General features: G+C 38.9%; 1 protein-coding gene across 3 annotated transcripts; it reads right to left on the bottom strand.

The window, feature by feature from the left end:
* Positions 1–164: 164 nt before the first annotated feature.
* Positions 165–13,075, bottom strand: LOC117298451 (cell wall protein RBR3-like). 3 transcript variants are annotated; one of them, XM_033781719.1, is made up of 16 exons: positions 13,001–13,075; positions 12,346–12,409; positions 11,547–11,660; positions 11,023–11,137; positions 10,354–10,390; positions 9,645–9,748; positions 8,542–8,637; positions 8,072–8,103; positions 6,726–6,867; positions 5,888–6,038; positions 5,316–5,543; positions 5,037–5,152; positions 4,018–4,765; positions 3,227–3,547; positions 2,662–2,775; positions 165–1,057 (listed from the first exon to the last, which is right to left on the bottom strand). In XM_033781719.1, the coding sequence occupies exons 2-16, from the start codon at positions 12,402–12,404 to the stop codon at positions 816–818; spliced, it is 2,619 nt and encodes an 872-aa protein (XP_033637610.1). In that variant the 5' UTR covers positions 12,405–12,409; positions 13,001–13,075; the 3' UTR covers positions 165–815. The 3 variants fall into 3 exon arrangements, with proteins under 3 accessions (XP_033637610.1, XP_033637612.1, XP_033637613.1); XM_033781721.1 differs by having other exon boundaries at positions 5,316–5,540; XM_033781722.1 differs by having other exon boundaries at positions 11,023–11,134.
* Positions 13,076–14,338: the final 1,263 nt, after the last annotated feature.

Here is a 14,338-nt window from a genome sequence, read left to right as displayed (position 1 = left end):
AATTAAACCTTTTATAGTACAAAGAAAGACGGCATTATCTGAATTTTTTACATATTGAAAAAGTCTGAATTCTGTCTTTAAGCTGACATGAAACTGCCTTACTCATAACAAGTCTCCATACTGTCCTGACCCCCCCCCCCCCCCCCATCCCCGCCCCACCATGGACAAATTCAGCCAAGAGCAAACTCCCTCATTGTCTATAAACACATTACCCGCAAATCTTTTTGGTTAATACATGCAGCAGAAGTTATTTAACTTTGAATATAGGTGAGTGCCTGGACCTCAGCAGTGAATCTCTGTAGCTCCATCTCTTCCATATCTTCCCCTTCATAACTAACTTCTCTGATAAGACTCTCCCCTGTCAGGAAGTCAAATGGAGTACTCAACCCAGATCCTAACCCCACATCATGTACGATGCCCAACTCCCCATCTAAGAAGTTTAAGAGTCTAAGTGAGTGCCTGGACCTCAGCAGTGAATCTCTGTAGCTCCATCTCTTCCATATCTTCCCCTTCATAACTAACTTCTCTGATAAGACTCTCCCCTGTCAGGAAGTCAAATGGAGTACTCAACCCAGATCCTAACCTCGCATCATCTATGATGCCCAGCTCCCCATCTAAGATGTTTAAGAGTCTAAGTGAGTGCCTGGACCTCAGCAGTGAATCTTTGTAGCTCCATCTCTTCCATATCTTCCCCTTCATAACTAACTTCTCTGATAAGACTCTCCCCTGTCAGGAAGTCAAATGGAGTACTCAACCCAGATCCTAACCTCGCATCATCTATGATGCCCAGCTCCCCATCTAAGATGTTTAAGAGTCTAAGTGAGTGCCTGGACCTCTGCAGTGAATCTTTGTAGCTCCATCTCTTCCATATCTTCCCCTTCATCACTAACTTCTCTGCTAAGACTCTCCCCTGTCAGGAAGTCAAATGGAGTACTTAACCCTGACCCTAACCCTGCATCATCTACGATCCCCAACTCCGCATCTTGACTGAAACTGTTCTCTCTATAGATGTCTTCGTCTGCATCAGGGAGGTTCATGCTTGTCAGACAACCATCGGCTACAAGAAAGAACATTGAATGATATACATGTATTAAACTTCAGTTTGGTTTGAGAGGAGAAAAAAACATAAAGGATTGATCAGAAATCTTAGGAAAAGTCTAAAGCACTTAACAAAACTCAACTAATAAGTTATTAGTTAAGTTTTGTTAAGTGATATGTGCGGGTCATAATGTTTATAAATATTAGAAATATCATTTTTGTTAATTTTTAGTAGTTATTAGTAATAACTACTAAAAATAACAAATAACTACTAAAAATAACCAAAATGATATTTCTAATATGTATAAACATTATGACCCGCACATATCCACCCTTAGAATGATCAAGGCGCCTACAAGAATATAGTAATAAATACCTATACGAAAACTTACAAATACGTACAAGAAAATCACAGTAGTATCTGTAGCAAATTCCCTATCCTCTTCCCCAGCCCCCCCCCCCCCACTCCCAACATCTTCTGGAACACGGCTCCAAAAGTTTTGGGGCTCTAGATGCTCTTGCAGACCAGGACGAGTAACAGAAGGAGAATGAATGAGGCAGGAAATGTAACTAGGGGTTGAGCCATTAAGGGGACGATAAGGTACAGACAAATAATGAAATTCGCAATTGAACAGGGAGCCAGTGAAGTGATTTTAAAACAACAATGAGAATGAAAATAATAATGAAGAGAGCTTCTAAAGCAAAACTCCAAAGCACTTAACATGAAAGGAAACAGCCAATTTTTGATTAAACAAAGAAACAGTCAATTTTAAAATATGCAATAAAGAATAGAAAAGCATGAAGAATATACAACAGCAAAATGTTTGATAAGCCGCAGCCCAGATTATTTAAATATACATGTAATCAGGGATGCCAGTGACTCTTTCCTTCAGAGCCTGAACCATGTAATCAGGGATGCCAGTGACTCTTTCCTTCAGAGCCTGAACCATGTAATCAGGGATGCCAGTGACTCTTTCCTTCAGAGCCTGAACCATGTAATCAGGGATGCCAGTGACTCTTTCCTTCAGAGCCTGAACCATGTAATCAGGGATGCCAGTGACTCTTTCCTTCAGAGCCTGAACCATGTAATCAGGGATGCCAGAGACTCTTTCCTTCAGAGCCTGAACCATGTAATCAGGGATGCCAGTGACTCTTTCCTTCAGAGCCTGAACCATGTAATCAGGGATGCCAGTGACTCTTTCCTTCAGAGCCTGAACCATGTAATCAGGGATGCCAGTGACTCTTTCCTTCAGAGCCTGAACCATGTAATCAGGGATGCCAGTGACTCTTTCCTTCAGAGCCTGAACCATGTATCAGGGATGCCAGTGACTCTTTCCTTCAGAGCCTGAACCATGTAATCAGGGATGCCAGTGACTCTTTCCTTCAGAGCCTGAACCATGTAATCAGGGATGCCAGTGACTCTTTCCTTCAGAGCCTGAACCATGTAATCAGGGATGCCAGTGACTCTTTCCTTCAGAGCCTGAACCATGTAATCAGGGATGCCAGTGACTCTTTCCTTCAGAGCCTGAACAAAGTTCGCTGCGAAGGAAAGGGGTCAATTTTAACATTCAGTTAAGAAAAATAATAATAATAAAACAAGACCGTTACATTGACTAAACTGACCTGTTATCCTTCCAGATTGAGAAGCCAGTTCCCAGGTTAGTTTCTCCAATGTTTCTTTGTCCTCCATCTCGTTGTAATCCTTTCCAGTGGTGTCATAAACACTCATATCATCTCCTACAAACATTTAAAAAAAAACACTGTTGAAATCTTAAGCATGTTTTTCTGCTTAAAGGCACTGGACACCTTTTGTAATTGTCAAAGACTAGCCTTCACAGTTGCTGTATCCCAACCTATGCATAAAATAACAAACCTGCGAAAATTTGAACTCAATTAGTCACCAAAGTTGCAAGAGAATGATGAAAGAAAAAACATACCTCAGCTTTAGCTAAAGCCTTTTACTATTTGAGTGAGAATTACCTCCTTCTCAAAAACTATGTTACTTCAGAGGGAGCTATTTCTCACAATGTTTTATAGTATCAACAGCTCTCCATTGCTTAGATACCAAGTAAGTTTTTATGCTAACAATTATTTTGAGTAATTACCAACATTGTCCAGGCCTTATAAAACTGGGGCCTGACCAATAATGGTCCAACAAGCTTTAAAATAATCTGATGTAAAGACCTACCATCGACCTCAATACGACTGCTGCTTCTATCAGGTTCTCTCATCTGTCTGGATTGAAGTCGTTTGTCATCGGCGACTCCGTTCTTATTCCCATTTGTACTCTTCCTGCCAGGTAGATGTTCACTCAGTACAAACGATATAGTGTTATCAGCTTCGGGGGCTGACTTGGCTGGTTGAGCGCCTTTAAGTGAGCGGGTTTTCCCGGAGCTGCGTTGGGATTGCCGTCCGCTCTTGGCAGGTGGAGAGGGAGAGTAGGGTTGTAGAGAATCACCAAGGGTCGGTGTGGCTAGACTACTGTCTGGACGCCAGGCTGGCATGGTACCTGTTCGGAAAATCAATTGTAATGGTTTAGACAGTGTTTCAACTATCAGCCAGGTAAATAAAAAACAGATTTCTTCATTCTCGCTCAACACAAAAACAATCCATGGCAAAATTGGAAAAGCTTTTTCAAGTCTTTAAAGCCATGTTTAAATGTTGGTAAAATGCAACTGTGTTTAAAACACCTCCAGTAAATTTGTATGGCAAAATTAACAAATGTTCGATAACGTCACATTTCAATTTCATTAATTTTAAAACGGAAACATTTTTGTGCATTCCTGAATTTGGATGATATTCAATCAATGCAGCATTGACTGTAACAAAAAACTCCTCATTGCTCAAAAAGACAATTCTACCCAGTTAAAATGAGAGGTTAAAGACTTTTTTTCTATTGAAATCTGAGTGCATTAAAAAACTGAGATTGCTATTGAAGCCCCTGTTTTAAAAACAGTAAACAGATTTGAACTGGCGTACCTGTGTATGAACATGTCGGTAACTTATCTGTTGTTGTGGTCACTCCACGTTGCGTATCATCATCTCTCGCTGCGTCCCCTTCATCACCTCCAAGACCAGCCAGAAAGAAATCTCCTAGCCCAGCTTTATAATGATGCTGACTATCTCGAGTGAGCTGACTAGTCATCAGAAGCATCCCTGATGGAGTGCTTGTAAGCCCCATGGAGGAACCACGCCCAGATTCATCCTCCTTAGACGAGATCCTCCCCGAGGCAATCTCCGAAGATGGTGTGGTGCGCTCCGGTAAACCCGCAACGTCCTGGGTACGCGATTTGCGATTCAGTGCCACATTTGCGCTTTTGGATTTAGCTATTTGATTCTTTTCTTGTGATGATTTGACGCGTTGGGTTGGCCTCGCTGAGGAAAACCTTGTGGGGGTATCCAGCTTTGGAGTTTCTCGTTGTTGTTGGTTCACGGGTTTGCTGTCCACTTTGCTTTTTAGCGGGGTGGACACAGTCCGGGCTGGTTTGGTGGAGCTATCGGCTCGCCTCTGCTTCTGTTGAGATGATACCACTCTTGCCGATGAAATGGATCGAGCGGTCGTAGAGGGGTCGTCAGATTTTTCCTTGAGGGAGGGTTCAGAGGCTGGAGGTACCAGTGAGGCTTCTTGAATGTGCGGATTGCTCGTTGTTATCATATCACTATCAGGTTCACGTACTTCCTGGATGTTATACGAAGATTCCATTTCAGCAATGTATGTATCGGATGCCTGGTAAATAAACAAAAGCCAAATTGAATTTCAGTTGGATTAAAAGCACTGCACACCTTTGGTAATTGTCAAAGACCAGTATTTTCACTTGGTGTATCCCAACATATGCATACAATAACAAAACTGTGAAAATTTGAACTCAATTGGTCATCGATGTTGCAAGAGAATAATGAAAGAACAAACAAGAAACTAGTTTCCAAACAAGTTTCCAAACTAGTTTCCAAACAAATAATTTAAGGAGACTGTAGCATTTTGTGGATTGTTTTTTTACCTCAGTGACGTCCACTATAGAGAGCGCGCTCTCCAACCTAGGTTCATCTGATGATTTAGATTGAGCAAAGATACCAGCGTAACGCTTGTGTTCTTCCTGTAACTCATTCTCATCATCTGTACAAAGAAAAAAGTGAAATCATTAGGGTCAAGGATCCAGGGTCCAGAGTCAAGTTAAGATTTCTCAGGCGAAAACGTGAAATTACATTTATTTTGCAGTCAGGTAAGCTACTTTTACTCAATGAAATAAGGCCCTAGTCAGAATAGAATTATTTATTACCACTTTCAGCACCAATCTGTCCATTGGTCAATGGCAGCGTTCCTTCCTGTCTGGATGACGATCCGCCCGTCTCTTCCCGAGGTGATGACATTGGTGACAGCTCAGTCCGTCGATGTTTCTTAATCAGTAACTTATCTGCATATGTAATGGACGTGTCCTTCCTAAATTGGATCTCTACTTGTTCCATGGGTTGAGGTTCTGTAGAAGTGCCACTCGTAGCGCTCTCTACTAAAAACACAATAAAGATACTAAATAAATAAATAAATAAACAAAATAAACACGCTTCATAGAACTACCTGTAGGCCTACAGGCTAAATAGCAACTAAAACACTGGTCCTGAATGAAGATGACTGACATAAGGTTTGGATACAACAAGGAACATGTGAAGAATAGATGAGAGATGAGGGTAGAATGGGTAAGGACAGGAAATGGGGTGGAAGAGGGAAGAGCAGGGAACTAGGGGGACAGAGACAACCCAGTTAAAGCTTGCCAGGATTAACAAAAGTGAACTTAAACACTGTGACCGGAATAGCTGTCAATCCAACACTAATAATGTAGAATCTTTTCCATACCTTTCTTAAGATCTTTAGTTTGCGATGGTGCCGATGAGTCCGCATCTTTGCCTGCTCTCCATTCAGCCAAAGCCTGAGCAAAAGACAAAGCACTTTCTTCTTCACTGAAGTTTCCTTCAAAGAATAATCCACCTGTCCTCTCGCTTGGATCCTGCAAAGAAAACAAAAAAGTAGAAATAAAGAGTAAATCCGCATCCACCCATCGCGTCTCTAACGCCCTCTCTAAACGTGGTGTGTCGTAGCGGAGTCGTCTAGTTCACCAGACCCAAGCTCTGGGTTTGTCAGCAGCAGTGTGTGGGTTCAAATCAAAGTTAGGACATTTGGGGAAAGTGGTGTATTCTGCTCTACCAGCCAGGCTCCTAGTGGATGATACCCATGCCTACATCATTACGTATAAAGGGGGTAACCGGGCCTGTTTCAGGCCCAGGTGGCAACATGCCCCTGGTGGCAGCAGCCCTCTCCTAGTGCATTTTGCTCTACCAGCCAGGCTCGTAGTGGATGATACCCATGCCTACCTTCTTACCCACTAGAAGGGGGTAACCCTGATTCAGCCCCAGGAGTAGGGGGCAACGTACCCATGGTGGCAGTAGCCCTCTCCTAGTGTATTCTGCTCTACCAGCCAGGCTCCTAGTGGATGATACCCCATGCCTACATTCTTACCCACTGGAAGGGGGTAATCCTGATTCAGCCAAAGAAGTATGTTGCAACGTGCCCCTCGTGAAAGTTGATTTGGGTTGATAAGTATAGTCCTCACCTTGAAGTGGCCATCCGACGATCTCTCATAAACATTTGGTTTTTTTTAAGTCGTCATTAGTGACCCAGGGATGTGCCAACCTACCTTGATGGTAACAGGAACTGTTTTGATTCCATCTTCATTTGATGTATCAGTTGATGTTGTGGTCCTTCTACTAGCGCTAGATGGTCTTGGAGGAAGTCCCTCTACAGAGCTCTTTGGAGATGATGTCATTCCATTATTCGAACTAATAGAAGAAGATCATACAGACATTCATCTTATTTTCTTTTTTGTTCTATCTTCTTTTTAATTGTGTTTATTAGGCATGATATTTGGTCCTTGGAAAAACAAGTAGGAATGATTTATCCAGTACAAGGGCTGGCCTACACGTACAAATGGAAAACAAGTAGGAATGCTTTATCCAGTACAAGGGCTGGCCTACATGTACAAATGGAAAACAAGTAGGAATGATTTATCCAGTACAAGGGCTGGCCTACACGTACAAATGGAAAACAAGTAGGAATGATTTATCCAGTACAAGGGCTGGCCTACACGTACAAATGGAAAACAAGTAGGAATGATTTATCCAGTACAAGGGCTGGCCTACACGTACAAATGGAAAACAAGTAGGAATGATTTATCCAGTACAAGGGCTGGCCTACACGTACAAATGGAAAACAAGTAGGAATGCTTTATCCAGTACAAGGGCTGGCCTACATGTACAAATGGAAAACAAGTAGGAATGATTTATCCAGTACAAGGGCTGGCCTACACGTACAAATGGAAAACAAGTAGGAATGATTTATCCAGTACAAGGGCTGGCCTACACGTACAAATGGAAAACAAGTAGGAATGATTTATCCAGTACAAGGGCTGGTCTACACGTACAAATGGAAAACAAGTAGGAATGCTTTATCCAGTACAAGGGCTGGCCTACACGTACAAATGGAAAACAAGTAGGAATGATTTATCCAGTACAAGGGCTGGCCTACACGTACAAATGGAAAACAAGTAGGAATGATTTATCCAGTACAAGGGCTGGCCTACACGTACAAATGGAAATGGTTCTGAAAGTGACTGGCATCCCCGAACAAAGATTACATAATAGGGAATCAATATTAGGGCTAGATGGTTCAGTTGACAGAGGACCAGCACAATAATCAAGAGGTCACAGGTTCAGATCCCGCTATAGTTAAGTTTTCCTTTAACAACCCACAATTGTAAATTGCATTTTTAACATTGGAAAAAACAATGATATTGTCAAATAAGTTCTTCCAGCATTTACTCTATGACAGACTTTTGAAACCACAGCAGGCTTCCCACTCAACGAGACCTTTTCAGTAATCTCAATAGTCTCCTGCATTCTCAAGTTGGTACTAGCACTAATTGGTCTGAAAGAATCTAGGTTTAAGAAATGGCAGAATTGAAAAAGTTTGAAACTTTAAACTCACTCAAGAGAACTTGAATTGGAAGAACTGTTGCTCTGAAATAACAAACAAACAAACAAACAAACAAAATTAAACAATATTGTTTATTTGATACATACGTATCATTTCAAAAACAATGAACAGGAGCATCTATGGTTAAAAAAAGCCTCGGTCTTCTCAAACAAGTCAACCTTAATTGAAGTCGAAGTAAATTTCAGTGTACATTAAACATTGTTTTCCAATTGTGACACAAGAAAATTCACTTTGCTTTTTCAATTCTTGTGAATTCCAACTCATGCAATAAAGTATTCAAAAAGGAAAAAGGGACAGAAACGGCACTTGATTATTTCTTTGTCAATTTGTACAAAGGGACCATGAGAACAACTACAAGGGTGGGACAAGGTCCAATCATGCATGGGTCCCAATTTGGGTTCACACAGTGACAGTTTCATTCTCTAGTTCTTAATCGGTCATCGATTTACAATTGGGCTAACCTGGTACGGTAAAGAGCGATGGTTCTTCAGTGCGCCTTTAAGATGAAACTTGGCAAAACATGAAGTGCAGTAATTCTCACCACATTCCATACATGTCTGCAAAAACAAAATCAATCTATTACTCAATCAATTCACAGTACAGTGAAAACAAATATAAGGAACTATTCTAATAAATAGTCAAAGCACACTTGGTGTAAACTAAACAATTCTCCTACAAATATAAAACTTACCCGACCGAAAAGTATAACCTAAAACAACACTGACGGGTAAATTTTAATTTAGGATGTAGATTGTTCAGGCCTGTCCGTATTTTGGGCCAAAATTACGAATGTAATAAAAGGCTTTTATTAAAAACTGAAGCGTAGACAACACATTTACAGAAACAGTAGGCCACAATTCTTACATGTAACAATGTGTTGTGCATCCTCATTTTCAATATGTTTGTGTAGCATTCCTTTAGAAATAAATCCACAAGCGCGATGAGTCCTCGTCGTCGACTGCCATATTATGCATTACTTGACGCAAAAAAATACACACTGTACACACAACGTACGTACGGACGTCGCATGGGGGGAAACCATGTGTGCCTAATCTTGTCTCAAGGTGTTGGCTTTTTAGTAAAGCGCCCTCTGTTGGTGCAATTGAATAATGACATTGAAGTACATGTAAAATAGACATCGCGCTGAACGAAAAATTGACAACAACGGCTCCAATGAAAGACCAAGACGGAGCATTTTACTAGGTATAGCCCCCGACTCATTATGTCAAAATCAAATCAAATCGCAATTAAAGTGCTTCCCGATTCCAGGTACGTGCTGCTTGACGATCTAATTTGGATGTAAAAAAAAGAAGATAAAAACGGAACGAGAAAAAGCGGAGCTCACAAGAAAAACAAGGAACGGAAAAAAAGCGGAACCCACGAAAAATGCGGACTGGGAAAATTAAAAAGAGCGGAAATCCGCTTTAAAGCGGAGATTTCACAGGCCTGATTGTTAGAGTTCAAGCACATCAATGAGATGACACATTTTCTTCGTCTTATCTAAGATCAGACAATCCGATGCCTTTATATATTAAAAGAAAATCTTTGGCGAGATCTTTCTTACCAAAGCGACAACTTTCTCTTCACACTGTCCACATGCAGGACCTTTCAGTTTAGGGGGACTCCTCTTACTGAGCGAAGCTGCTAAGCTTGGACGTTTTGGAACTTCTAATATTTAAAAATATAAGAAAATACAAGTACAACGCGTCAACTAACACACATTGGTGTATATGTAAAACCAAAATTAATATTCTTTATCCCCGCTACAAATTTAACATAATCGTTTCCAGTACCCGCTGCTAACAAAGGATTTAAACTGCCTCTAGCCACCAGGCAATCTCGGTGGTCTAGTTGGTAAGACACTGCACACAGCTCTAGAACTGCAAGGGTCGTGGGTTCGAATCCCACCCTAGTAATATGCCTCTGACGTTTTTTCACAGAATACAGGGTCAATTAATTATGAAAAACAAGATGATAAACATTTTAAATAAACATTACTTTCTCGAAAGTCAAGTAATAAACCTCATGGGAAACTGCTGGAAAATTTGGGAGTTCAAGAAAGAAAAGGGTGGGACTTAAACCTGCAACCAAATTAACGCGCTGGCGCTCTTCCAACTGAGCAATATAGCCCAAAATGCTTCTTCAAATATTTCTGAAATAGATTTATAGAGTCAACAATGACAGTGTTCCTCTGCGCAATAAAATGTTTTTTTTTTTCTTTTAAACAGAGAAATCCACCAAGATATTAAGAAGAAATTGGAACTGTTTCTTACCGATAGGTGTATCTTTAAGTACTCGGATCTTCCTTGGCTGTTGGGAAAAATAAAAAGGAACAGGCTTTAAAAATAATGACGCATCAACACCAACTTAACACGTTACAAAACAAAACAAAATTCTTTTTTTAAATCGCCAATGACTTGTACACAATTACAGGTTTTGTAAAGATAAGAAACATGTAAACTTGTAGTTGTACAAATTTGACCCATTGTCTGTGATCCGGGTACTTAGCTTCTTTTTCTAGCATTAGTGCAGAGTGCTATTACGATACACTTTCGAACAAGATAGCCCCACCCAGGTTCATACTAACTGTCCAAGTGAATAAACCGACCCCAGTAACCGACACCTCAAAACCAATTACCCCTCATTCCAGCTCATCAGCTATTAATACCGAGATGGATGAAAATACTTCTGAATTTGGTATTGAATGGTGAAACTACTGACAAAATAGGATAATGACCTCACACCAATTGTCTAGTATTGAATAGCGTAGTGAATTTTGACTTCATAGAGCTGTACAGACTACAGGAGCTGAACAGGAGCTGAACAGAATACAGCTTAACAGTTGCGAATTATTTGTTGCGAATTTGAATTTGTGACAACAAAATTCGTACAGCATTCGCTATCGCAGGAAGTATAAACCAGTCTACAAATTCAATAATTACCTTTCCCTTCGAGTTTGATGGTTTACTTGGTTCTTTCCTCATTAGATCTGATCCATGCGTTGTGATGGCACCTGGCTTTCCTGATGACCAAATAACTCCATTGGAATGCATACTACTAAACAGCAGAAAAGGTTTGAACAGAACACAAAACACTCAATCAGTGGCGTAACAAAGGAGTGGGGGTTACGGGGCGGCTGCTTAGGCAGAAATATTTCTTATAAATCCACTGCTAAACAAAAGTAAGCACAATCCCAGTAACAGATGGTAAACAATCTCGCCACCGATTTCTTTCCAGAGGGCCTTGCGCGATGACAAACTCTGGAAGTGTGACTTGAAATACCCGAATATATTTGGGTATTTAAATTAGTTGATGGTTGATCCATTCTGTGTTAGAGACTGCGTAGAACGCGCTGTCAAAAGAGGCATCAGCCATAAAGCAACTCGCCCGCTCTCATTCTTCTTTTAACTTGTCGTATCTTGTTCTTATTCTTATCCCAAGGTAGCAAGGCTGGCTCTTCACTCACTCTCTCTCTTGTTTCTGTCTGCCCATGGTAAGCTTCAACTCTTTAAGACGCTGCTCCATCTTCATATTATCAGTATCAAGACGTTCACTTTCCTTGGAAGACAGCTGAGAATTTCTGTAAGAAAATTGAATTGACGATGGCATTGTCAGTCATGTTCATGAAACAGCTGAAACTTAATCAATATTCACTTTAATCTATAACAACTTATTTAATTACAGAGAAAGTAGTGTATTAAAATATTAATCATTATGATGAAATTTTATAAATAGCCAATTAAATGTGTCAATGGTTATGGTGTCATTTTTAACAAAGATTGGATGAAAAAGTGGCTGTTTAATGCAATTTTGGGGGTATACAAGTATTGTTTGGTTTTTATTTGGGTTTTTTGGTTTGTTTTTTTTTACTTTTTACTATGTTATGATGATATTTCCATCAAGTGAACTCGGATACTACCAGAAGAATGACAAGGGGATTGTAAATAATAAACACAAAGGCTGCAACAGCCTATTCCTCAAACTAGTAGGAGGTTCGTTCCATTATCGTCAGAGGGGAACAGATGACAAACTTAAATCATAGTTACTTCTCTAGCCTTGCTAATCATTGATAGTTTTGTCGGGCGGAGGGTTACGTTATCGCAACTAATACAATAGTACAAACATTGCTTTATATATCAATTATAACAATTGCACAAATCAATCATTTGTAATTCAGAAAATAAACAATGTTATTTTTAGCAGTGTATAATTATTTTAACAATATTCTAATTTTAAAACAAAATTGAGACAAAATTTAATCTTACCTTAGTTTTAAGGAATGTGACTCCTTAGTGGAAGTGTTGAATGGCCTGAGGCTCGTCATGGTTCCTGGCAAAGGAGGGGATGTTTAAATTCACAACAACAAATATTCAAACACTCAAGTGAGTCACTGAGTGTCTCTGGAAAATCAACATTTTTAGACTCTCACTCTCATTCAACCACCTCCATTTCAACCAAGTGACAACAGAGAAGTCATAAAGAATCATAAAATAAAAATATGAATTTTATGATTATGAAGAATGGGAATCCGAATCACATAGTTAATAATCCAGTCCCAAAATTAGTCTAGTCATTTTTATATTTTATAAATCATTCATGTCATTCCAATCGTGAGCTAAAACTCTTAAGTTGTTTTCTGTATTATAGTCGACAACATACAAATATGACAAGCATTCACAACCATTTACCAAGTGTCGGAAATATAAGCTTTTTCGTATGGCTTTAATGGTTAAACCTAACCTATCGCCCAGCAGCGCATAAAAATCCCGTCAAAAATTTACTAAGCTGCGCTATTCACTAAACAACGCATTATCACCCCTATTTTATCATAACAACCATTGTTGAGAGTTCGTGTTTTAATAACTATATCAAATTCTTGACAACAATAACTTAAACACATACAAAACAGTGATTTTCTACCTCGATTAGCGATGTCAACTTTGGAATGTAGCTGGAAGTTTACGCCGCTGCCGAGGAGATTCAAAACATTCAAAATGGCGCCCGTTCGTTTACATAAATGAATATTCATCAGCCCCAATACGTCGCAACCTGAATAGATGAATAACTTATTTGAACATTTTCTATTTGGCAGTAAATAAAAAGGTTGTTTACAATGTTTTTCTTTACTTATTGTATGCACCAAAGAATATTTAGGTGGAAGAAAACATTATTGAAATAATGAAATTATCGAATCGACCTTTTGACAACAAATAAAATAAAACAGGCCACAAAAAAGTCTTCATAAAACATGATTTGTGGTGTATTTCTTTTATTTTATATACAATCATTAAACACTTAAATTCACACATAATTATTTTATAATAGCGCATGAGTATATAGTCCCACATCAATTTGGCTGACACACATAGTTATTACAGTTTACTTTCCTAACCACTACAATTATATTCTGCATAGTTAGAAATCACTCAAATGGCCATGAAAAAAAAGTTAACAAAAACAAAACAAAAAACCTTTTGGTCTTCGGACCAAAAACAAGTTATTGAGCTGCTTTACTTTTCCATCCAGTCTTAAACATTATTTCCAAATTTAAACAAATTTTGCCCACTCTTTCCAATTGACAACAGACAACTACATTGTCTTTTAAATCACGAGAGATATAAAAGGCAAAGACAAAACATCTAGGTTTGTTTGTTGTTGTTGGATTGTTTATTTTCATTTTTTTTTTTTTTGCATAGCCTAATTATGAAGAGCTTAAAATAATGCTAGCAATGTAATTATTACTGCAATACATACATGTGTATTTTTTTCATGATCTTTTTTTGGCAATCTTTTTTTAACGATTTTATAGCAATATTTAGGACAAATCACACTCAATATTACAAACTTTGAAAGACCAAGGTGACGAAATAAAAAAAAACGGTGGTTTTAGTTCTTATAACGTATCCTTCAAATCAGATCAAGTTTTGAGAGAATAAAATATGAACATTCTGTAATTCCTTTACGCAAAATTTAATTTTAAGTCCACACCAAAATTGATGCTGATATTCCCTTCTATAAAGACAAATAAAAGGAAGATTATTACAAAACAAAATCCTTCAAAAAATTGTAACAAAATTATTCAGTATTAAAATTATTTCACAGAAATTTGTTCAACCCCCCCCCCCCCCCCCACATTGGCAGCTCTCTACTGCTGGTGACCTTACAAAATCACTAATAATAGCTAATTCATTTTGTTATTAATATTTATTTCTGTATTGTCTATCATCATATCAACATAAATATAAAACATTTACAATG

Source organism: Asterias rubens, chromosome 13 (assembly GCF_902459465.1).
Source record: "Asterias rubens chromosome 13, eAstRub1.3, whole genome shotgun sequence".
Classification (NCBI taxonomy): Eukaryota; Metazoa; Echinodermata; class Asteroidea; order Forcipulatida; family Asteriidae; genus Asterias; species Asterias rubens.
The sequence above is the reverse complement of the archived record's forward strand: the minus strand, read 5'-3'. Positions and strand labels throughout refer to the sequence as shown.